Source organism: Lissotriton helveticus, chromosome 7 (genome assembly GCF_964261635.1).
Source record: "Lissotriton helveticus chromosome 7, aLisHel1.1, whole genome shotgun sequence".
NCBI classification, from domain to species: Eukaryota; Metazoa; Chordata; class Amphibia; order Caudata; family Salamandridae; genus Lissotriton; species Lissotriton helveticus.
The window spans coordinates 1,364,548,419-1,364,574,278 of record NC_136068.1 but is presented as its reverse complement, the minus strand read 5'-3'; the positions used below and the strand labels follow the sequence as shown (position 1 = coordinate 1,364,574,278).

At 45.1% G+C, this 25,860-nt stretch overlaps 1 protein-coding gene across 2 annotated transcripts in view; it reads left to right on the top strand.

Moving 5' to 3' along the window:
* The window catches only part of ARHGAP44 (Rho GTPase activating protein 44), a 607,050-nt gene that overhangs the window by 458,772 nt on the left and 122,418 nt on the right, over positions 1–25,860 (top strand). For both annotated transcript variants that reach the window (XM_078650855.1, XM_078650856.1), the window contains exons 13-16: positions 4,974–5,054; positions 6,242–6,355; positions 7,051–7,142; positions 7,995–8,175. In XM_078650855.1, the coding sequence (XP_078506981.1) occupies positions 4,974–5,054; positions 6,242–6,355; positions 7,051–7,142; positions 7,995–8,175 (468 nt within the window). The remainder of the gene's footprint in view (positions 1–4,973; positions 5,055–6,241; positions 6,356–7,050; positions 7,143–7,994; positions 8,176–25,860) is intronic.

The following is a 25,860-nucleotide window of genomic DNA, read 5'->3' as shown; positions in this document are numbered from 1 at the left end:
CATCCATCTTTCCATATGTGCAGTCATCTATTTACCTATCGGTATATATCCCTGGATCTATCTATTCATCCATCCTTTCACCCATCCAACTTTTCACTCTTTTTTCCTCCATGCTTTCCACCCATCTGTCCATACTTTCAACCGTCCATTGGTTACCCTTTTGCCAATGGTCCTTTCCTTCTTCCACCTGTCCTTTAATCTTTTGGTATCCTTCTTCTCACCTTTCCATCTGTCCTTTGACCGTTCCATCAATCCATCCTTTCACCTTTTCATCAATTCATCGTTCTTTTTCTTTTCCATCCTACCTTTCACTTTTCTTGCTTATTTCCTGGACATGTCCATTTTTCCTTCCTTTGTCCCCCTGTTCTCCTTTTACCCAATCGACCCATCTTTTTCCCTACCATTCTTAGTTTGTATTTTTAACTTTCTTTCTCGTGGTCACTCTTTCTCTTTCCTCTCTCGCTGCTATTTCATCATTTCTCTTTTTCTCTTTCCTTTACTGTACATGTCCGCCCAAGGCCTACTACACCCATCACTCATAGTGTTCCTTAACAGTGTTATTTATGAGCCCAGGTTCTGCAAATCTGCAGAAGGAAGAGGCTCCGGAACAACCAATTAGAGTTTTAGTGGGACCCAGCTCACCAGCTCGTTTATTATTGCCTCAAGAAATTAGCTGTTATGTTGGCAAATGGGAGATGTAGTCAATCACCTGTCCAGCGAGTCTTGCGGGAGAGAGACTCCATCAGAGCTCTACCAACCGTTCAGTCATCAGCTCTCTGAGAATTGTCCTGATCCAATAATCCCGCCCTCTTTGTTTTTAATATCGGGGGCGCTATCATCATGGGCTTTTCTGGTGCAACACGCAGCCAAGCACATATTTTATGCGCCTGCAGGGGGAAAGATACATTCATTAACCCTTTCCATGCTCATGACAGAATGGTTCCGTCATGAGCCACAGTGCTTGTGTGCTCATGACAGAAACATTACGTCACGTCCACACAAGCACAAAATCCCTCAGGAGGTGGGTAAGAGCTTGCCTATTCTCTGAGGCATTTGTTTTTGTCAATGTAATGACGATTGTGCGCATGGCGAGCTGACATCATTACATTGAAACTGAAATGAGCCGATCGCCTCGTTTAAGTGCTTTGGTGCTCATGTTATTTTTGTGAGCAAATTCTTTATTTTCAGATAAGACAGCTCACAAACTGTGTTTTCTGTTTCTGAGAGGTGCTGTCTGAGAATAAATCCCTTACTCAGAAAAATGTTGGGTTAAATGAATTCACTTTATGCCCTGCAGTTGCATAAAGCAGGTGCTCGCCGGTGCCCTGGCCAGTAAAGCCATCACAATACAGCCCCTTTTGCTTCCTAAAGGCATTTAGGGAGAGCAAAAGATCATCTCTCACATCTCCCACTTCGATTTCCTGCCCATGAACTCATATACAGATGGACCAACAGCCTTCACTTGTGGAATTGGGCTCTGTTTGGATAGCAGAATAGTGTTTTTTGTCTTTTACAGTGCAGGTATCCTGTTTTCCCCTACTGAATCCACTAGTCAGATGGTCTCAGTTTGGCAAGTGATCTTTTGAGCCCACTAAGCAAAGGCACATCTTTTTATTTTGGTTTTGGTTTAGTATGTGACCAAGTTTATATATGAAAGACATGTTTCCTACAAGGGCAGATGCTGCCCAACACCCCCCTGAACTCACAGGTTCTGTCTGCTACACTTCTCTCATCTCCTACAGGTAATATCAAAGCCTTTCCCATATCACCAACTCCCCACGACGAGAACATATGGAACCTTTTTTTTGTATCTGACTCTGACGGTGATTGTAACATACATGTTGATCTTGTTTGTCTCTGCACTTTAAACCTTTTGCTTGTTCAACAATGTATACCGTGTAAAGCGCTCTGATACCCTCAAGGGTCAAGTTCGCGCTCTATAAAACACAAAAAATAAAAAATAAAAACGACCACACTGCAGTTTATAATTCTAGTGGTCCTGGTAACTTCTATTACTGGGCTCACTGGAATAAACAGAACACTCCAAACCAGGGCCCAGATTTACTAACATGTTGGTCTTGATTGCACCATCGTATGGTACAGTCACCACCTAAAATGCTAGTCGCGATTTACAAAGCCACACAAGGACCGTTTTTTGTTGCCCTGCATGGATTTGTAAAAAAATTAAGTAATGCATTGCAGTGTCAGGTAGGCATTACATGGGTGGAGCATTGAGGCCTCCATCCATCTATTTTGAAGGAATCCCAGATTTGATAAAGGCAGTAAACCTGGATTAACTTCCTCTTTACTGCAACAGCCATTGACATTGGAATATGGCTCTAAGGAATCCCTTCCTTCACAAAAACAATCCTGCCTGTAACTCAGGTCCCCTTTGACCATGGCTCAAGGGGGCCTAGGTTGGTGCTACACTCCCTGAAGTGCTCCAGTACTGCTAGAGAGCAGTAGTGTGAAATATCTTAGTGGATATGGCACATTTCTGCTCTCTCCATTTTCACACAATGTAGCTCAGCAAGCTGCCTCGCTGTGCTACTGCAAGGTTAGTAAATCCGGGCCCAGTACCTTGGGGGTATGTCGAGTTTGGTAAACACCAGACATCCAACCAAAATGAAATTGGATCGCTCTAAATAGGACGAATTGAACATCCTCCAGTTTTTGGTTGATGCACGCAAACCAGCAAACTTTAAGTAAGCCCTTCACCTATTTCGGTCTTTTCCTGGGTAGGTCAATAGTGACTCTTGAATACAAAGTGAGGAATCATTAATGGTTCTTGTCATTAATGGGAAGGAAGGCTGCAACAAAGAGAATTTGACATAGAATCAAAATAATAAGCTTCTGATAGTTATCTCCTGGGCCAATGTGCCAGTGGGGAGGTCTTTCTCTAACATGTCTAATTGTTGCTCCTAATGGAGGTCTTTCTCTAATATGTCCAATTGTTGCTCCTAATGGAGGTCTTTCTCTAATATCTCCAATTGTTGCTCCTAATGGAGGTCTTTCTCTAATATGTCCAATTGTTGTTCCTAATGGAGGTCTTTCTCTAATATGTCCAATTGTTGTTGCTAATGGAGGTCTTTCTCTTATATTTCCTATTGTTGCTCCTAATGGAGGTCTTACTCTAACATGTCCAATTGTTGCTACTAATGGAGGTCTTTCTCTAATATGTCGAAATTGTTGCTCCTAATGGATGTCTTTCTCGTAATATGTCCAGTTGTTGTTCCTAATGGAGGTCTTTCTCTTATATGTCCAAATGTTTCTCCTAATGGAGGTCATTCTCTAACATGAACAATTGTTGCTCCTAATGGAGGTCTTTCTCTAACATGTCCAATTGTTGCTCCTAATGGACGTCTTTCTCTAACATGTCCAATTGTCGCTACTAATTGAGGATTTCTCCAATATGTTCAATTGTTGCTCCTAACCCTGGTGGAAGTTTGTTAGCTCAGGGAAAAAACTCTAAGGTGCACTGGAACAGTCAGCTATATTTAACTTATTTTGTTAATACACAATAATAATATGAAACCAACTTTTCTTCCATAGCATCCAGGACCAAGATGAACTTCCTCTTTACTGCAACAGCCATTGACATTGGAATATGGCTCTAAGGAATCCCTTCCTTCACAAAAACAATCCTGCCTGTAACTCAGGTCCCCTTTGACCATGGCTCAAGGGGGCCTAGGTTGGTGCTACACTCCCTGAAGTGCTCCAGTACTGCTAGAGAGCAGTAGTGTGAAATATCTTAGTGGATATGGCACATTTCTGCTCTCTCCATTTTCACACAATGTAGCTCAGCAAGCTGCCTCGCTGTGCTACTGCAAGGTTAGTAAATCCGGGCCCAGTACCTTGGGGGTATGTCGAGTTTGGTAAACACCAGACATCCAACCAAAATGAAATTGGATCGCTCTAAATAGGACGAATTGAACATCCTCCAGTTTTTGGTTGATGCACGCAAACAAGCAAACTTTAAGTAAGCCCTTCACCTATTTCGGTCTTTTCCTGGGTAGGTCAATAGTGACTCTTGAATACAAAGTGAGGAATCATTAATGGTTCTTGTCATTAATGGGAAGGAAGGCTGCAACAAAGAGAATTTGACATAGAATCAAAATAATAAGCTTCTGATAGTTATCTCCTGGGCCAATGTGCCAGTGGGGAGGTCTTTCTCTAACATGTCTAATTGTTGCTCCTAATGGAGGTCTTTCTCTAATATGTCCAATTGTTGCTCCTAATGGAGGTCTTTCTCTAATATCTCCAATTGTTGCTCCTAATGGAGGTCTTTCTCTAATATGTCCAATTGTTGTTCCTAATGGAGGTCTTTCTCTAATATGTCCAATTGTTGTTGCTAATGGAGGTCTTTCTCCAATATGTTCAATTGTTGCTCCTAACCCTGGTGGAAGTTTGTTAGCTCAGGGAAAAAACTCCAAGGTGCACTGGAACAGTCAGCTATATTTAACTTATTTTGTTAATACACAATAATAATATGAAACCAACTTTTCTTCCATTTCTCTTATATTTCCTATTGTTGCTCCTAATGGAGGTCTTACTCTAACATGTCCAATTGTTGCTACTAATGGAGGTCTTTCTCTAATATGTCGAAATTGTTGCTCCTAATGGATGTCTTTCTCGTAATATGTCCAGTTGTTGTTCCTAATGGAGGTCTTTCTCTTATATGTCCAAATGTTGCTCCTAATGGAGGTCATTCTCTAACATGAACAATTGTTGCTCCTAATGGAGGTCTTTCTCTAACATGTCCAATTGTTGCTCCTAATGGACGTCTTTCTCTAACATGTCCAATTGTCGCTACTAATTGAGGATTTCTCCAATATGTTCAATTGTTGCTCCTAACCCTGGTGGAAGTTTGTTAGCTCAGGGAAAAAACTCCAAGGTGCACTGGAACAGTCAGCTATATTTAACTTATTTTGTTAATACACAATAATAATATGAAACCAACTTTTCTTCCATAGCATCCAGGACCAAGACAAGAGGCTGCAGGCACTCTGGAACGCATGCGAGAAGCTTCCGAAGACCAACTATAATAACTTAAGGTTTGTTACTGCAGTATCAGAGACCATCACTAGAGGCTGGTCCAGTAATGGTTCCCTGTTTTAAAGCCAAGATATCATAGGCATTTTGTCTGAAGGCATCATAGTGACACTCATTGCATCCGACCAGTGATATTCACGACCTAAAACCATAGTGGTATAGAAGTTACTTAAATCATTCTGTTGCTCTGACCTGGATGACTGCACGAAGAAGTGAACCCTAGACAGGAAGTACAATCAGATGACCCTTGAACCACAGTAGCATAACAAATAATGACATAGTGAAAATGAATAAACAAACTTCTTAAGGGTCTATAACTCCTTACTCTGTGATCATCCAAAATAAATAACCCTTTTTGGCAGTTTCTAGCTCCAGCATCTGTAATCTCTCTTTCTCTTCATGTATTTGATTGGACAGCATGTGCTACAACGGTACAACTTGAAGATGCTACAAGTGTGCAATTTGAAGAGGTCATACAAAGTACACTGTTTATACCCATTCTGAAGTCAGAACCTTGATAACGCTACCTTAAAGAAACTGGCAACATGTAATTAGGGTTATGAGAAAAGATCTGGCTGTTGACCTGGCTCTGTGTTTCTGAACTCTTGTGAAACTATTGTGCTGATGGTAGAGTTACATTTGTACCTGTTGTGTTGACTGGAACTCAACCTGGCCACACATTTCATAAAAGGTGTGAAGCAAAAGTATCTTTTCACAGTTTTCACACTGTGCAATGTGCTATCTAGACACAGTAGCAATGGCATGGGTTGTAGGGAGCCAGTAATGTGCCTTACCCACCATTTACACTTCGTGACCAGGCAGCTCTCAGATTTTTGATTTAGTACCATTTCTTGCTGCTGAAGCAATAGGGCAGACGCCAGGACACCCTGTTCCCAGCAGTCCAATTTCCTTTAAAAAAACATTATATAGTGTTTTTGCATTCCAGTTTACTCAGGTGTAAACCAACACTAAATCACCTAGAAAGTATGAAAAGTCCAGAAGCAGAAACCTGATTTCCTCATGACAAATCAATATGGTCAACCTCCTTCTCTTCAGAGACAGCTATTGGGCGTGGTTCTGGCATTGGCATTCCTGAATACAGAATTGTTATTAGTGGGACTTCACATGGCAACTTTGTTACTGCCAGTCCAGAAACACAGCACTTACTAATCCACTGTTTTTTTTCCAGATACTTGATAAAGTTTTTAGCTAAACTGACAGAATACCAGGATGCAAACAAAATGACGCCAAGCAACATGGCCATAGTACTGGGGCCCAACCTGCTCTGGCCACAGGCAGAGGGGTGAGTATGCAGATAGAACTGTGGGTACAGTTGTGTGGGCTAAGCCATAACGTGGATGCTGGTCAACAACATACACAGTGTCTTTTATGTCATGTATATTGCTTTCTGAGTTCAATCCTCTTCCCTGAATAGCTTAAGAATGCTCAATAAACTTGAGAGAAAGGGACTGGCATTTAGAAAACCCTCTGTTTTGTCCAACAGAGAAGAGCAAGAAAGACAAGACCTTAGGACAAGGTCTGTGATAGTTCCCAACTCTATCCACCCACATTCCTCTGCGTTGTCCTCACATTTCAGCAATACTGCCCTTTTGCCTAGAGGTATAGACTTCCCCTGGCTGTTGGTTAGCATGGGGTACAGAGGTCACTCACTGATACCACTTACTAAATTTGCTGGAGAATGTGTTTAGTCAGTAGCTGGAGGAGAGTCAGTACAACTACTAAATCCTCAGGGTCCTTTGCAGAGTACTGACAGATTACCCCTTCTGCACAGATTAATTCTTTGGTCTCTCAGGTCTGCAGGTAGGCAGGTGGTTTAGAACCCTTCTTTTTGATGCTCATTCACCATCTCCCTCTTCCAGTCCAGTCTTGTTTTAGGCCTTTATGCCCTGCATATGAAAAGGAAGACTTGTTGCGAGATACACATTTATTTTAAATGAAATTGGTCTGAGCTGCTTTTCATACCATGTCTTTCTTCAGGAACATCACAGAGATGATGACCACCGTGTCCCTGCAGATAGTAGGAATCATCGAGCCCATAATTCAGCATGCAGACTGGTTCTTTCCTGGAGGTATTTTCTCTATTCCATTTTTGGCAGTAAATGATACCCTAGCATTACTGCATGCAAAATGTAGACAATCGTAAAAAATGTAAAATAAAAGGTAAATGTGTGCATGCATTCATGCGTGTAAAGATCAGATAATTCCTCCTGGACACAACCTAAAGTTTTATGTTATTTTGCATGGATGGAAGTTTGAGGAAGCATAAAGCTGCGCCCCTCTACTGAACTGGCCAAGATGAGAGATGCAAAGTCAGAGAACCAACTTACGTAGTGGCATGCTGGCATCACAGACTTCAAAGAGGATGTGGTCTAACTGCTAGGGCGGTCGCAGTCTTGGCAGGCATGCTCAGCATCCTGTGATTCTGGGCAAATCACTTAATCTCCCTGTGCCTAACGAAAAATGAATGTCTCCGTCTGTAACGTAACTGGTGCTCATGTAAAGCACTCTGATACCTTCGGGTCTAGTTGGCGCTATATAAAACTCCACCCCCCCACCACCACCCCCAAAAAAGCTGCGCAGTGACTGCATGATCTTTACCAAGCAGCACAGTCATGGGGGTCTGCCAGAAATTATATTCTGCTGCTTGTGGTGGTCCATTGCAGCCTGCTCCTGCTGTTCTCTGAATGCACTCATTTAACTCATGTAGCCTGATCTCGGAAACCAGGTAACAGATGTGCCTGAATGATGGTGTCTGCTCTGTAACCAATCCCCCTTCCCCTGCTTGGCTTAGATCATTTGGCCGTGTGCTTGGGTGTCTACGTGGCACCAGTGGTGGAGATTGCTCAGCATACTTTACTCCCTAACCTCTCAGAATGTGGTCTGATGCAGCTCCATACTAAGTTATTCTTTTTCTGGGACAGAGATCGAATTTAATGTGACCGGAAACTATGGAAGCCCAGTGCATATCAACCATAATGCCAACTACAGCTCTATGCCATCTCCGGACATGGACCACTCTGACCGAAAACTTCATGACCAGGCTCGACGCCCCCTCAGTGTTGCCACCGACAACATGATGCTGGAATTCTACAGAAAGGATGGGTAGGATGTGTCTTATTTTGTTTCTTGTCTAAAGCATCGCTTGTATATTCACTCACCGCGAAGGTGCCTGGTGTGTCCCATCAGCTGTTAATTGGGCAAGCACCAAAGAGACGAGAAACCATTACTCGCTTCAATCAAGTTGGGCTGGGACCCCATCCAAAGTCTTCCTACCCTTACTGAGATGGTTCCTCAGTATGTGTACTTTCCCTTCTGTTTTGCACCCCTTTATCATTTTCTTTATCCAAAGAAAATCCCTACTCTTCCTGCCCTCCACCCACCCCAAATGACCTCTATCCTTGTTGCTTGAATCCCAGACCTCTCTGTGTTTCATACGTTTTCCAGCTGCCCAAACTACCCTATAAGCAGATCAGGGAGTTTGAGAGTCAGGTATGCGTGGGGGTGTCCTTCTTTGTGAAGCCCTAAATATTAAGGAATGTACTCAGGGATACGACACTGTTGATAAGATGTGACATCACTGTTAACTTCGAAATACCTGCAATACTTTCAGATTTTGTGTTTCACCTGCACTATTAGTCCCACCTCCTCTTCTGAGTGTTTAACTGTTTATAGTTATAGCTATAACTCTCATAGGAAAACACAAAAGGCCTATTTGGAATAGGCACTTTAGGGCACTTCTATATCTGCACAATACAGGTGGGGCACTTTTGGTTATTTGGCATCTCTGTTCTCTGCTTTATATACTAGACCTCTCCCTTGGTTTTTGACTTTTAAAACAAATTCTTACACTGTCTTTTACAAACTTTCTGGATGATTGAACCTGTAAAAGTCACATAACGGCTGTCAGTTTTATCCAACCAAAATATTTGGCAGCATTTACACATTTTCAGAGTAAGGTGGAGATGTTGAAGTTTTTGGGCAGAGCCTTTCATATAAGCCTTTAATGCCTTTGGGTTGAATGAGGTGTTTCCCTTTGGCGATCCCAAACTCTTCCAATAGAAACATATGCAGCATGCCATGGTCTCTAATAGGTCTTGCATATATTCCGGGCTATCCCGCTTTTCACGAACAAATACATGCCATGGCCTATAGCTTTTCTAACAATCTGATTTCAGTCTAGGTCTAGACGTATAGCTTTTAAGCAACCATTGGAATGTTGGGAGCGCCATTGAAGACAATCAAGTGGCTGGCCGCCAATCACAGCTGGTATAAGCCTGCTACTCTAACACTCCAATGTTTGTTTTTAATTTAGAACATTCAATTCTCAGTGAGTGAAATATTCTAATAGTCTTATAGGCTTCTGTCTTTGGCTCTACAGGTTGTTAAAGGCACTCTCCAATGCAATAGGCTCTCTCCTGCGGCTCAGCTTTATAACTTGGGTTCAGAGCCTTTACCAACCTGTATAGCCCTCGGCAGTGGGCTAGCCAACTATATGATGGAACAAAGAAGATAAACTCATATGTGCTGCCAAGCTGATATCTGGTGAGAGAAACATACCTCCCACTAGGGGAGGACAATATACCACAGTGCAATACATTGCTATAATATCACAACCTCTTAATGGCCTAGGATTTATAACATAAAACAGTAAAGTATTCAGCGCATTCTTGTATATGTTCATTGAAGTGAAAGAAAGGGAAATACAAAAATGTATAACACATGAGGCAGGGGCTGCAAAATGCTATAGAATCCAGCTCAGACGTCTTACATTTAAATATATGATAACAATGACCTGCAGAACACCGTCAAACCATGCTTTGCATAATGCCTCCCTCTAAGATGATGGACACAACTATATTGGCAAGAATTCAGCGGAGCTCATGCACAAGTAGCTGAATGAAGAAACCAAGAATAGTTAATTAGATATGTTGAACAAATCACTTCCAACAGTGGAAATGATCCTTTATAAACAATATATAAGGTGGATTCCTACATTGACTCACTAGAAATATCCCCAGGCACCCTTACCTAATGGAACTAGTAGAAGTAGTAGTAGTACTAGTTGATGCTCTAACATGGAAATACATCTTGCCTACTGGAACAGTTAATGTATAGAAATACATCTTAAGTGGACATCTACCAAGACAAAATGGTGTGCTGAGTTCCATGATGAGTACTAGTACAAAGTGATGGAAAATGGCTGCGTTGAGGGAAATACAGTTGGGTGCTGGCAACATTTGTTATACTGTTGGGAAAGTGCTGGTGGGACTATTTAGGAAAAAACACAACTGGCGGTGACTTTCATTTTTATATTTAAATTTGTATTTATTTATAGGGCACTCACTGCAACTCCCAGTCAGCATTTAGTCTGCAGTTAGGTTGCGTGTATGCAAACCTCAGGGCAAAATCTATATAAAATACTTCAACAAAACCTGCGGACAACTTGAATATCAACCCCGGAATCAGAGTCACCACCAATTCCTAGTCCTGAACGAGAAGTATTTTTATGTAGACATTTCCTAAAGTGAGTGACTGAGGGAAGTGAATGCTGTTGCACAGGCAACTTGTTGCAGTTTTTTGGCCCCTGAAGATCCCAAGCAAGTGTCCAACAACAACCTGCGAATCATGGGTGTATGCTGATATTTAGGAACCTGTAAGTGAGAATACTAAGGCGCAGTGGCTAGAAGAACATCCACTGTTTCACTTGCAGTCCTTGCAGATATAAGGACAATGCATGTGCCACTCATTGTGCTTGAAAAGGTAGACGCACATCACAAACGCCAGTGTCCAATCTGCTGGTGATCGGAGGTACCATCCCAACCTCTCAAAGATGGGGTGCGAGGAACAGAACAGCTCTCTTTTAGCTCACATAAGTGGAGCCCCCTCGTGAACTACTGCTCTATTTTGCTGTTAGCTCATATTAACACCCAGACAACAAACAATGGGGGGGCGTCATCGCCGCTTTCGCTGCACTTTTCACCACTTAAAGCGGCGATATTGTCATTGCCCTATCAGCAAGCTGTCGCTAACAGCTGTTAGCGACAGCTTCCTGTTGAAAGCGACCGGTTTGGGTGCCGCTTTGCATGTCAGCGATATTTATCGCTAATAACATGCAAAGTAGGCATTTCCAACTTCAAGGCAACGGAAAGTAGTCGCTAACTCACTTTCCCCCTATTACCAATGGCCGGGAAGCGATGAAATAACTCGCGCTAACCGCGATTATCGCTTGAATCTTACACCTGCAAAAGTCCTGACTTATGCATGCTTAACTTGGGGGGTGGATTATGGTGACAAGACCACAGGGTCTGCCCCAATGCTTTTAGCTTTTTTACTATAGGCACTCTCATGGCGGAAAAATTTGAGACTCAGCTTGTGTAGGGCTTGTAGTCCTTTTAGCATCTATTTGGATCAAAGATGTGGAGCACTGTGTAGCACCATTGAGGGGTGGAAGTGATCCTTAGCAAGGAAACAGTTACATGTCCTAAGAAAACCTTGATAGTAACAGGGTCTACTCCATTACAATAAGGGCTGCAAACAAACCCATACTGCCTGTCTTTTTCATTTCATCAACACAAGCAGCTTAACACCAAGTGTGCCACTTCCTCTGGTAGAGTAGTGCAGTCAAGCGTTATAGATGGAGAACTTTCGTCTGAAGAGCTTGATCGCACAGAGGCATACATGCCAAGTTCATTCTAGGGGTTCCTGTGTATGCAATCACGGTAGGTAACTTCTCTTTTCGTGAAGGTCAAGGGCACCTTGGTGCCGGGTCCACCAACACGGCCCACTTTGATGGAGTGTAGCAAGTAGCACCCGGGCCTTTCACTGACTGTACGTGCTCTTGCCGCCTGTCTCTGCCATTTTGTTTCTTTGATGGACATTCATATCTGCAGTTACTACACCATCACACCTAGGCCCACTAGACAAGTTTTTATACTGAGATTTCGGCAGGTGCACATCCGAACAATACCTTGTGGTGGACCGCCTGGGATATGCGCTGAACAAACAGAATAATTTCTTGTAAAGTTGGGTTCAACAGCTATATCAGAAATCAATAGACAATGCGACTAAATCCAAAATAAGGAAAGTAGTTTCCCTAATTTGCAACAGGGAAATGATAGTCAAATACCTACAGAACTACTTGCATCCAGTCTTATTGTTTGCAGACATCAGTTGTTTAATTTCTCTTCTGATGTTTCTGGTCTTGGTTGAGATGAGCAAAAGCATAAAATCCAAGAATTTGCAATTTTACGTCTTGCTTGATAGTGCAGTTGTCTGCATTATCTACTGTTATCAATTCTCTAAAATATACATACATGTTCGAGGCATATGGGCTGCAGATGGTACATTTATGAATAGATCGCCATCTGGTGTTGGGCTCGGATGATTGCACTTTGTTTTTCTTCTGGAGAAGTCTTTGTCGTCATCGGTGACTCCTCCTCTCGGTGTTAGTGCGCATGGGCATCGGCTCCATCCTTAGATTGTTTTTTTCCGCCATCGGGTTCGGATGAGGATCGAAGCGCTCCGGACCGACTTCAACAAAGAAGGTTATAACCGGCGCGTATTCCTTTCCAAATCGACGGTATCGTTATCGAACGCAACTTCACTCCATACCGACGCGGTTCGAAGGACGACGACTACGAGAAACTCGACGTAGTCCAGCCCGGGGTCCATGGAAAGGACTCCATTCAAAAAATGTCCAACGTGTGGTGCTAAGTTCCCACACAAGGACCTACACGAGGTGTGCAACCTCTGCTTGTCCCCTGAACACGAATCCAGGGACTGTGAGGCCTGTGCAGCGTTCTCGTCAAAATCGACGATTAGAAACCGTCGAGCCCGAAGACACGAGGTATCGAGAATGCAGTCACAAGCAATCCCGGAGCTGTTCGAGGACCAGCACCCAGAAGAGGAGGAAGAAGAGGCCGACGAGGCGGGGTCAGAAGCGGACGAGTCCGACGTCGAGGAAATCGACGTCCAACAAACTGTGAGTGACGACGTCCCTTTACCGAAAAACAGACCCCGCACGGTGTCGACCCAGCCCTCGAGCCCGGTCAGACAACCGAAAAAAGTTTCCAACGCCCCGCCTTCGAGCCCGGCAACGAAACAGAAACCGAAACACTCGGTCCCCCATCATAGTGGTTCCGGTTCCGATAAACCGACCACATCGACACCGAAGCACCAGGTCAAGGAAAGCTCGAAGTCGAAGCAGTCCATGTCGACACCGAAGCACGCTTCGGCGCCGAAAACACCCTCGACACCGGGGACATCTTCGATACCGAAGAAGTCGGATCCGAACAAAACTTCGGCACCGAAAATACAAATGGACATTTCAAAGAAAAAACACCTTTCGGAACCGAAAACTGCGGTACCGACACAGGAACACGGAACGGATCCTAAACAAAAGACTTTGTTTATTGACCCAAAGACTGGCAAGGTAGCCACAGAACTACCTAAAAAGAGGAAACATGAACATTTGGACGACAAGGCTCATCCAAAGAAGAGAACAATGGGGACGAATACAACTCCTCCCCCTTCTCCCAAACCTCACACACCATCTTCAAGAGTCCTCACAATAGGCCAGATATTCCTCCCACACGTCCATCTACACCTACAACAGATGGAGAGAGTGACACAGGGGAGGGGGGACACCCTGGGGATGATGAGGACACAATCCCAGAGGAGGCAGACCCATGGGAGGAGTATAATGTGGGATCAGGTAATGATACCGACCTTGAGTCATATCCCTCAAAACCTTCACCTCCTGATGACAATACTGGGTTTGCACAACTCATTACTAGAGCAGCAACATTTCATAAGGTAGACCTACATACAGAACCTCAAGTACAGGACTTCTTATTAGAAACACTACCTACTGCACAAAGAACATCAGGAACACTACCAATGCTAAAGGGCCTTCTCAGTCATACATCAGAGATATTCAAAGACCCAGTGAGGGCTAGGGTATTGAACCCAAGAATTGATAAAAAATATAGGGCAGCTCCAAAAGACCCAATATACATTAAGGGACAAATTCCTCTAGACTCACTAGTGGTCACAAACGCTCGCAAGAGAGCAAACTCTTTATCTACAGGAGAAGCTCCACCTCCTGACAAAGAGTCTAAACTAATAGATGCCTCTGGCAAGAGAGTAGCATCTCAAGCGGCAAACAGTTGGCGCATAGCTAATACGCAAGCACTACTTGCAAGGTATGACAGAGCGCATTATGATGAGTTAGAAACACTCATCAAACATCTCCCTAAAGAACATCAAAAGAGAGCAGATCAACTTATACAAGAAGGGAAGTTAATTACTAACACTTCAATAAAGTGCGCCCTAGACGCGGCAGAAACTGCGGCAAGGTCGACAAATACAAGCATCATGTTAAGGAGACATGCATGGCTCAAAGTGTCAGGGTTCAAACAAGAGGTACAAACATCGTTACTGAACCAACCTTTTGATGGGAAAACACTTTTTGGCACAGGGACAGATGAGGCCCTAGAAAAGATGAAGAAGGATACAGAAACGGCTAAATCAATGGGAGCATTGCAACAGCCGACACAAAGAGGTTCCTTTCGTAGATCCACCTATAGAGGAGGATCCAAAAGTACAGGTACAAACCAACAGCAAACCTCTTTTACACCTACATCACCCAGAGGTAATTCTAGAGGTGGATACAGGGGTAACAACAACAAGGGTAGAGGTCGCGGAAACAACAACAACCGCAACTCTCCAACCCCAAAACAGTGACTTCATAGAGCTTCCCCCAGACCATATAACACCGGTAGGGGGACGCCTATCACAGTTCCTACCTGTCTGGGAAAACATCACATCAGACAAGTGGGTAAGACAAATTATCCAACATGGTTATTGCCTAGAACTCACAGCTACCCCACCAAACATCCCCCCCAAACAGCGTCCAATGAAACAAGATCACCTGACACTATTAAAACAAGAAGTAATATCACTGCTAGAAAAGCATGCCATAGAGAAGGTTCCACAGCACCAACAGGGAACAGGAGTATACTCCCTATACTTCCTAATTCCCAAAAAGGACGGGTCTCTAAGGCCAATACTGGACCTAAGACCTCTCAACGCATACATAAATTCGGAACATTTCCACATGGTCACGCTCCAACAAGTACTTCCTTTACTGAAGAAAGGGGACTTTCTTTCTACACTGGATCTAAAAGACGCTTACTTTCATATCCCTATTCACAAAGCCCACAGGAAATACCTCAGGTTTGTGGTAGAAGGACAACATTATCAGTTCAAAGTCCTTCCATTTGGTGTCACGACGGCACCAAGGGTGTTCACAAAATGCCTGGCAGTGGTAGCAGCTTACCTAAGAAGACAACAAATTCATGTCTTCCCATACTTGGACGACTGGCTAATAAAAGCCAGGTCGCAAGAGGAGTGTCTGCAACACACACAAAAGACAATTCAGCTACTACACCAGCTAGGGTTCACGGTGAACTACACAAAGTCACACCTACAACCAAACAAGGTTCAACAATATCTGGGGGCTACTATAGACACAGAAAAAGCCAAAGTGTACCCCAACCCAGTCAGGGTCCAAGCAATGCTTACAATCATTCAGAGATTTCAGCCACAACACTCACTAACAGCAAGAGTGTTCATGCAGCTATTAGGCATGATGTCATCCTGCATACTGCTAATACCATATGCAAAACTACAAATGCGTCCGCTACAAGAATGCTTAGCGACACAGTGGAATCAGGCTCAAGGGCAGATTACGGATCTGGTGTTGGTAGAGGACCGCACACACCGCTCTCTGAAGTGGTGGAACAGAACAAACATTACCAAGGGGCGGTCGTTCCTAGAGCCAATTCCACAGGTGACAATAACAGCAGACGCATCGCTCACCGGATGGGGAGCACATATGGACAAGTACACAGTACAAGGAAGGTGGAGTGTGCAGGAAAGAACACTGCACATCAACTATCTAGAACTACTGGCAGTGTTTCTAGCATTGAAAGCCTTTCAGATACACGTTATCCACAAAGCAGTCCTGATCAGAACAGACAACATGACAGCAATGTATTATATTCAAAAACAGGGGGGGACGCACTCTCTCCAATTATCCAGACTAGCACAGGAAATTTGGAGATGGGCCATTCCTCAAAACATCTATCTGTTAGCCGAACACCTACCAGGAGTTCAAAACCAGATAGCAGACATCTTAAGCAGACAGTCGGAACAAATACACGAATGGGAACTGCACCAACAAATACTGCAGCCATTCTTCCAAAGATGGGGACAACCAGAGATAGACCTATTTGCCACTCATCAGAACGCAAAATGCCAAAGCTTCACGTCCAGGTACCCACATCACCTGTCGCAGGGCAATGCGTTATGGATAAATTGGTCCAACAAATTTGCATACGCTTTTCCCCCTCTCCCACTAATCCCATTAGTGGTCAGGAAACTGCAACAACATTCAATGACCATGATACTAGTAGCACCCACGTGGGCAAGACAGCCGTGGTTCACCACGCTCTTGCAACTCTCACAAGTGCCACATCAAAAGCTACGAATTCTACCCATGCACCTTACACAGAACCATGGAGAAATAATGCACCCAGATCCAACTCAATTGAACTTAGCGATCTGGCTCCTGAAATCCTAGAATTTGGGTACTTAGATCTCCCCCCAAATTGCATGGAAATAATTAAACAAGCGAGACGTCCAACCACCAGAGCATGCTATGCAGCTAAGTGGAAGAGGTTTGCTATACACTGTACTAATAACAATATCAACCCTCTAGACGTATCAACAAGGGAGATTATTTGCTACTTATTACACTTACAGCAATGTAATCTAGCGTACACATCTATCAGAGTACATCTAGCAGCTATAGCAGCATACCTACAAAACAGGCAGCGCATATCACTGTTCAGAGTACCAGCGATAAAAGCATTCATGGAAGGTCTTAAAAGAGTCATTCCACCAAGATTACCACCTTCCCCAGTCTGGAACCTCAACGTAGTACTCACCAGACTAATGGGGCCACCCTTCGAACCTATGCATAGGTGCGAAATACAATTCCTTACATGGAAGGTGGCATTCCTTATAGCTATTACCTCACTCAGAAGAGTAAGCGAATTACAGGCATTAACAATACAAGAACCATTCCTACAGTTACACCAGAATAAAGTGGTTCTTAGAACAAACCCAAAGTTCTTGCCTAAAGTAATTTCAGCATTCCACATCAATCAGCCAGTGGAATTACCAGTCTTCTTTCCAAAGCCACAGACGGTGGCAGAAAGGGCTCTACATACACTAGATGTTAAAAGAGCCATTTTGTACTACATAGAAAGAACACAAGACTTCAGGAAAACTAAACAACTATTTGTAGCATTTTCCCCAACACATAAGGGCAATCCTATCTCTAAAGCAGGCATCGCAAGATGGATTGTAAGATGTATACAAATATGTTACATTAAAGCAAAGAGAACATTAACTGTTCCTCCTAGAGCTCATTCCACAAGAAAACTAGGAGCATCTATGGCATTCTTAGGGAACATTCCCCTAGATGACATATGTAGAGCAGCAACTTGGTCTACACCACATACATTCACAAAGCACTACTGTGTTGATGTACAGGCTGCACAACAAGCCAGAGTGGGCCAAGCTGTATTAAAAACTCTATTTCAGACAGTTGCGACAGACACTGGTGACCACCGCTAGGGAGGTAACTGCTGTACAATCTATTCATAAATGTACCATCTGCAGCCCATATGCCTCGAACGGAATATGCTACTTACCAGTATGCATCTGTTCTTGGCATAGAGGGCTGCAGAGTGGTACATGCCCTCCCTGCCTCCCCGGAAACCTGTGTCTGTCCCAACATTATCTTATTTAGATACATTTACATGGGCATATCTTTATGTACTATACTACACTACTCCATCTAACCCTACTATGGCAAAACAATCTAAGGATGGAGCCGATGCCCATGCGCACTAACACCGAGAGGAGGAGTCACCTATGACGACAAAGACTTCTCCAGAAGAAAAACAAAGTGCAATCATCCGAGCCCAACACCAGATGGCGATCTATTCATAAATGTACCACTCTGCAGCCCTCTATGCCAAGAACAGATGCATACTGGTAAGTAGCATATTCCTTAGATTTGGCTCCGCACAGAGAATATGTTTTTCTCATTTCATGCTACTGACAGTTTCCTGCATCATTCCGCCTCTATTGAAGTACTTGCATTGCCATGAGTCATTATTTTACATCACTAAAGTGCACTGAATCATCACTCATTGTTTACCTTATATATGCATTCAAAACAGAAACAATAGTTTTTTGGGTGGTTTAACTGCAGCAGCTTTATTATGTGTTTTAACAAGCGGTTTACAAAAAAAGAGGCCTAGACTCTAGATACCGCACCTATCAAACTGTAGGGTGTATTCCAAATAAGTGGTGCTCAGATCAAGGGAAAACCGCCTCCTGGGTCCCCATAAGTGGATATGATTCACACACGTGTACACCAAATAGATCAGCACTCATAATTTATTATTTTTCTAAATATTATCTTTTATGGTCAAAACAAGATTAATCAATTGCAATGCTGGATTAGAGCATTGTTAAGTGGAAGGAGTTTAAGTCCAGAGTTCCCAAATTCATTAAAAATTGTTCAGATGTGTTCAATGTTGAAACATTATTTATTGACAATATGCAAGATATTCACACCCACGTAGACAACGCGTTTCGTCCCTTTCCCTGGACTTCTTCAAGGCTTTGTCCAACTTTGAACTCACAACCCAGAGACAGTGTAAATACACCAAGAGTAACAGACTAGGTTCAAATGCCGGCATGGGCTAAAATTATATACTTGCTGAACTTGAATATTCCTGTTTAAACCGAAGACCTCTATTTCATTAATTAAGGACCCTCTGGGCAATTGAATGTGAACATATGTTTGACAAATATCGCTTAGAAAGGACAAAGCCCTTAAGAAGTCTCGGGAAAAGGGATGAAACGTGTTTGCTACATGGGTGTAAATATCTTGGATATTGTCAATAAATAATTTTTCAACATACAACACGTCTGAATGATTTTGAATGGACTTGTGAACTCTGGACATAAAATACTTCAATTTAACAATGCTCACATCCAACGTTGCAACTGATTAATCTTGTTTTGACCAAAAAAAGATAATATTTGGAAGAATCATAAATAGGGAGTGCTGATTTATTTTTATGTGATTTAGTTGGGAATCTACATAGAGGCCCCATCTTTTGGCTTTGGCTCCAATAGTAACACTCATTCCCATTGTGCTAATTACAATGTGTTACTATCTTAGCCATCCAAGGCATTTTAGGAAGACATTTCTCCATTCAGGCTAAGGGTGTATAATGTAACTTTGTAAGTAGCACATTTAATCTGATAAAGTCTGCTGTACTTTTGTCCTTGAAAAGCTGCTACTTTACAGTAATTTTGTAATGTTGTGGTCAGAAGTAATTGCGAAAAAAGAAACAACTGTAATTTAGAATAGTCACCCCCCCCAGTGACCACTTGCACACCAAAAGTCACCTCGGCCTTTTTTAAAAAATGTACACCATTAAACAATGCACAACCAGAAGGTACAGGATCCTAAATATTAGCATTTCTTTATCTAAAGACAACTTTAAGCATTCCTTTGTCTTCCTAAGACATACATCTAAAGGATGTCTCATATGTTTTCTTTTGTTAAGATAAATGGATATCACATATGTTAAGAGTATGGATATTTTAGGGTCGGGAAAAGCAGTTTCAAGGAGGTGTTGTGTGTAACGCGGGACAAATGTCCAATATAGGTTTTAGTAGCTTGCAATGGCATACATTTTCCATTAGGGATTTTAAAATAAATGGTTGTTCCTATTGAGCTTGTGTGTACCCTGTGATTGTGACTTGATTCTGGGCTGACAACTGTTGATGAAAGTCTGTTAAATGCCTCATTTCGTAGATGATAAGGTAAGCCCGTCTGTGCCCGTCCGCGCCTGGACCGCGCCCAGTGCCAGGACCCTTGGCCCCCGCAGATCTCAGCCCACCCGTCGGACGTACGACGCCGCCACCCTCAACGCACTCAACGACGGACGAGTCCCAGGATGCTACCGAGCCACCCCGAGACGCACCCACGGATCCTTCATCTGCCAGTCCTGCAAGTTCACCTGCCTCGCACCTGCACCCGCCAAGCCGCCCAACAGCAGCAACCACCTCAAGTGCATCCTGCTCAACACCCGCTCCGTCCACAGACACGCCATCGAACTCTGGAACCTCCTCGACACCACAGCTCCTGACGTCGCCTTCCTCACGGAAACTTGGATGAACGCCTCTTCAGCGCCCGACATCGCCATCGCCATCCCAGAGGGCTACAAGATCACCCGGAGGGACCGCACCGCCAACCAGACAGGAGGAGGCATCGCCATCATCCACAGGGACACCATCCGCATCACGACCAGCACAGACGACATCCTGACCACCGCCGAACACCTACACTTCCAGATCCACACCGACCCGAAGACCACCCTCAGAGGCACCCTGATCTACCGACCCCCGGGACCACGCACACGATTCAGCGAGGACATCGCCGACTTCGTCAGCCCACATGCCCTCCCCTCCGCTGACTACATCCTCCTGGGGGACATCAACTTCCACCTGGAGAACAACAACGACCGCAACACCACCACCCTGCTCGACAACCTCGCCAACCTCGGACTCAAGCAGCTGGTGACCACCCCCACCCACCTCGCCGGACACACACTCGACGCCGTCTTCTCATCCAGCAAAGACATCACCTTCAGCCACGCCACTGGACTCCACTGGACGGACCACAGCTGCGTCCACTTCACCTTCAGAAGAACGACGATCCACCACCACCAGCAACAGGTTGCCCGCAGAAGCTGGAGCAAGATCACAGCCGACCAGCTCGCCGCTTCCCTGAGCCAGCGCCCTCCCGCCAGCTCAGCGAACCCCAGCCAGGCCGCCGACAACCTCACGGAGTGGATCAGCAACTGCGCGGACGAACTCGCCCCCCTGAGGACCCCGCCCAGCAGACCCGGCAGCAGAAAAGCCCCATGGTTCACCGACGAACTCAAGAGCTCCAAGAAGAACTGCCGAGCTATCGAGAAAACCTGGCGCAGAGACCCAACACCGGACAACATGACTGCCCTCAAACTCGCCACCCGAAAACACCACCAACTGATCCGCGCCACCAAGAAAACTGCATTCAAGGACCGGCTGGACAACAACGCACACAACAGCAAGGAACTCTTCAACATCGTGAAAGAGCTCTCCAACCCCAACGCCGGAAACAACGACATCACCCCATCGCAAGAACTCTGCAACTCCCTCGCCTCCTACTTCCACAACAAGATCGCGGACATACACAACAGCTTCAACACCCAACCGACGAACGCCACGTCCGACACGACCGAACCAACGCCCCCCACCACCACCCTCCGCGCCTGGACCCCGATCAGCACCGAAGACACCGTCCGCATGATGAACTCCATCCACTCCGGATCACCGACCGACCCCTGCCCTCACCACGTCTTCAACAAAGCCGACGCTGTCATCGCACCCCACCTACGGGACATCATCAACACCTCCTTCACCACCGCCACCTTCCCGGAGAGCTGGAAGCACGCCGAACTCAGCGCTCTACTCAAGAAACCAACAGCGGACCCCACCGAACTCAAGAATTACCGCCCCATCTCGCTGCTCCCGTTTCCGGCCAAAGTAATCGAGAAGACCGCCAACAAGCAACTGGCCGCATTCCTCGAGACGAACGGATCCCTCGACCCCTCACAGTCTGGCTTCCGAGCCAATCACAGCACCGAGACCGCTCTCATCGCTGCCACCGATGACATCCGAACCCTGATGGACAACGGAGAAACAGCGGCCCTCATCCTCCTAGACCTCTCCGCGGCCTTCGACACCGTCTGCCACCGCACCCTAGTGCAGCGCCTCTACAACGTCGGAATCCAGGAGAAGGCACTGGAATGGATCATCTCCTTCCTCGACGGAAGGACCCAGAGGGTCCGCCTACCACCGCACAAATCAAAGGCCACCGAAGTCATCTGCGGCGTACCCCAAGGATCCTCGCTGAGCCCAACCCTCTTCAACGTCTACATGAGCCCCCTCGCGGCCATCGCACGCCAACACAACCTGAACATCATCTCCTACGCCGACGACACCCAGCTGATCCTCTCCCTGACCAACGACCCCGCCGCCGCCAGAGCCAACCTTCACGAAGGAATGAAAGAGGTAGCCGAGTGGATGTCGACCAGCTGCCTGAAGCTGAACTCGGACAAGACGGAAGTCCTCATCCTGGGATCCTCGCCCTCCGCCTGGGACGACTCCTGGTGGCCCCCCGCCCTGGGAACCGCACCCAAACCGACAGACCACGCACGCAACCTGGGCTTCATCCTGGACTCCTCCCTCTCCATGACCAGGCAAGTCAACGCCGTCTCCTCGTCGTGCTTCAACATCCTGCGCATGCTACGGAAGATCTTCCGGTGGATCCCCACCGAGACCAGGAAGACTGTCACCCAGGCACTCGTCACCAGCCGACTGGACTACGGCAACGCCCTCTACGCCGGAACCACCGCCAAGCTCCAGAAGAGACTCCAACGGATCCAGAACGCCTCAGCCAGACTCATCCTCGACGTCCCACGACACAGCCACATCTCCGGACACCTAAGAGACCTGCACTGGCTCCCGGTCAACAAGAGAATCACCTTCCGTCTCCTCACCCACGCACACAAAGCCCTCCACGATCAAGGCCCGAGCTACCTCAACACCCGCATCAACTTCTACGATCCCAAACGACACCTCCGATCAGCCAGTCACCGCCGTCCCCCGCATCCGAAGAACGACAACAGGAGGAAGGTACTTCTCCTACCTGGCTGCCAAGACCTGGAACTCCCTCCCGACCGACCTGCACCTGACCCAAGACCACCTCGCCTTCAGGAAGAAGCTCAAGGCCTGGCTGTTCGGGCAGTAGCAGCACCCCCCTCCCCCTAGCGCCTTGAGACCCTCCGGGTAAGTAGAGAGCTCTATAAATGTCTATGATTGATTGATTGATTGATGATAAATGTGGAATGCTGTCTTCTACTAAGCAGCAAGAAAAAATATATTTTCTTACGGCTCCTGTTCTGTACACTGACAAGGGTTACATTGTCCTCTCTGGCTTTACTCTTATATTAAATGAGAATTGAACTAGGCTTGCTTTTTTTTTATCAACCAACACACTTTATCTTAGCATTTGCAGTCTTATTGTTGGCGCCTACAGCACCCTGCACTGACAGTAGGAAGGTGATGCAAACAGTTTAAATGATAATATCAATCAACAATGGATCTCTGGACTCAAACCGGAATGACTCACTGATTTTCTACTTCATTGGTAACTAGTGATTCCATTTCAAAGTGAAAAAGTAACTAGGCTATCTATGATAATCATGCATATTCCTGGTAAACAAACTCCCCGATTTAGAAAGACAAGCCGGTCAACATCAGAGGTCAGTGCCTCAAAGAGGCTGGTTTTGAATCAGCTTTAAAGAAACTTGGGTGATGATGGAGTTATGTGGTATCAGCAACGATATTGGCTCATGACCCTTAAAGAGAGTCACAAATGTATTCGGCCAACCAACTCATTGAGCCTTTGTTTTAATGTGGTTACTTGGTAGCTGCATTTTACTTCATCTATCACAATGGAAAGCTGCTTGCCTGAATTGTTTATTTCAACTTTTTCCTGCATCTTCCATCCCATTTGATCCTAAGACTTCACCCAACCCTATCCTCCCGCATTCCCTGAGGGCCTGGCTGCACCTAGTACTTGAAACTGAATCTTCCACAGTTTAGTCAACCGATACACTAATTCTTCTTGTGTTTCTGTCCATGCAGCCTTAGGAAAATCCAAAGGTATAGTATCTTATCCTAGCTACTAGACCACCTCCAGCCTAGAAAAGGGTTTGTATTCCTGTGAACACCAAGACAAGCTTTGCTACTCATCTGCAGCATTGTGTTATATGAATGTGGAGCCCAATGTGTCCCAAGCTGTAATCTGATTGGCAGTGCATTGCCTTATGGTAATGTCAAGCCCATGCTTATTGCTAGTGAGCGCTTCTTCATGACATCATCCTTTCATAAAGCAAAGGCACATCCTTAATTTCTAACTCTGCTTATCATTGGATGAAACATGCCAAGACTGATCATTGCATTTCACTTCAGGTTGCTTTATCCATGGGCCTGTCTAATGGAGTGAAGTATCCTGCAGTGCAGGACAGTGGTCAACTCAGTTGAAGATAACATTGCTTGTTAGGTCTCGCCTGTGACAGCAAATTCTATACATGCGCTCTTGCTTGTAAGGGTTTTGGTTATAATAAAGGGCTTGGAGCCTGAACATTGCTTACTATTAGCTGGCTTCACTGTCACTCCTCTTTGCTGCCTCCTAATTGGACAGCGGGTGCTGGGCATCACTTCCTTTTCTTTCTCTGGAGCTGGACCAAGAACAGATGACTTCCTCTTAATTAATGTCCATCTTCTGATTGCACTGTGATTGAAGTACTGTTTCTTTCACTGCTGCACTTATTATATACTTCGTTTTTTATATTTTTATATTGCTTATCACCATACACTTACACGTTTCAGGATACTTCCTCTGTTTCCAGTTCTCGTGCTGCTTTCTCCATTTGTTCTGTTTTCAAACACATTTTCGGACATTGCTTATTTACACCTGCATCTTTTGGCTTACTTGCACAACTAAAATAAAATTTCAGTTTATGTTGGTTGGATTAGGCCCGTATAAAGTATAAATGCTAAAGTAAGAGCGCATTTACACCTTAAAGAATATTGCTACTGCACGCCTAATTACATTGCATTTCAGCCATTCATCCACTTTAGGTTGCATACTTTTGTGTTGATTTTATGTTTGGTTCTTTGAGTAAGTTACTTACACCAACAACTGTACTATCCTATTACATTCTACTAGATGCTACTCCATTCCACGCCACTCCACTCCACTCCACTCTATGCCATTCCACTGCACACTATTCCACGCAATGCCACACCACTGTACACTGCTCTATGCCGCTCTTCACCATTCCACTCTACACCACTCCACTCTACTCTATCTATGCCACTCTACTCCACACCCTTCCACTCTGCTCTATGACACCCCACTCCAATCTATGCAATTCCACTCCACTCTATGGAACTCTACTCTATGCCAAATTATGTCATTCCACTCTGCAGCACTCTATTCTGCACCACTTTACTCTACTCCACTCCACCCCATGGCACTCTACTCTGCACCACGTCACTGTATGCCACTCCACACCACTCTGCAGCACTCCACGCCACTTTATGCCACTCCACTCTACACTACTCTGCCATACGCCACTCTACTATACGCCACTCCACTATACGCCACTCCACTCTACTCTATGCAACTCCACTCCCCTCTACGCCACTTTACTCAATGCCCCTTCATTTCACTCCATTACACACCACTCTGTGCCACCCCACTCTACCCACTCCAGTCCATGCAACTCTACTCTATCCTCTGCACTCTACTCTATGCCACTCTACTCTGTCTCTCCACTCAATGCCACTCCACACTCCACTCCACGCCACTTCACTGTACCCCTCTCTACCATATGCCTCTCCATGCCACTCCACACCACTCTTTTCCACTCTACTCTATGTCCCTCTATGCCACTTTACTTCACCCCATGTCACTCTACTCTGTGCCACTCTATGCCTCTCTGTGCCACTCTA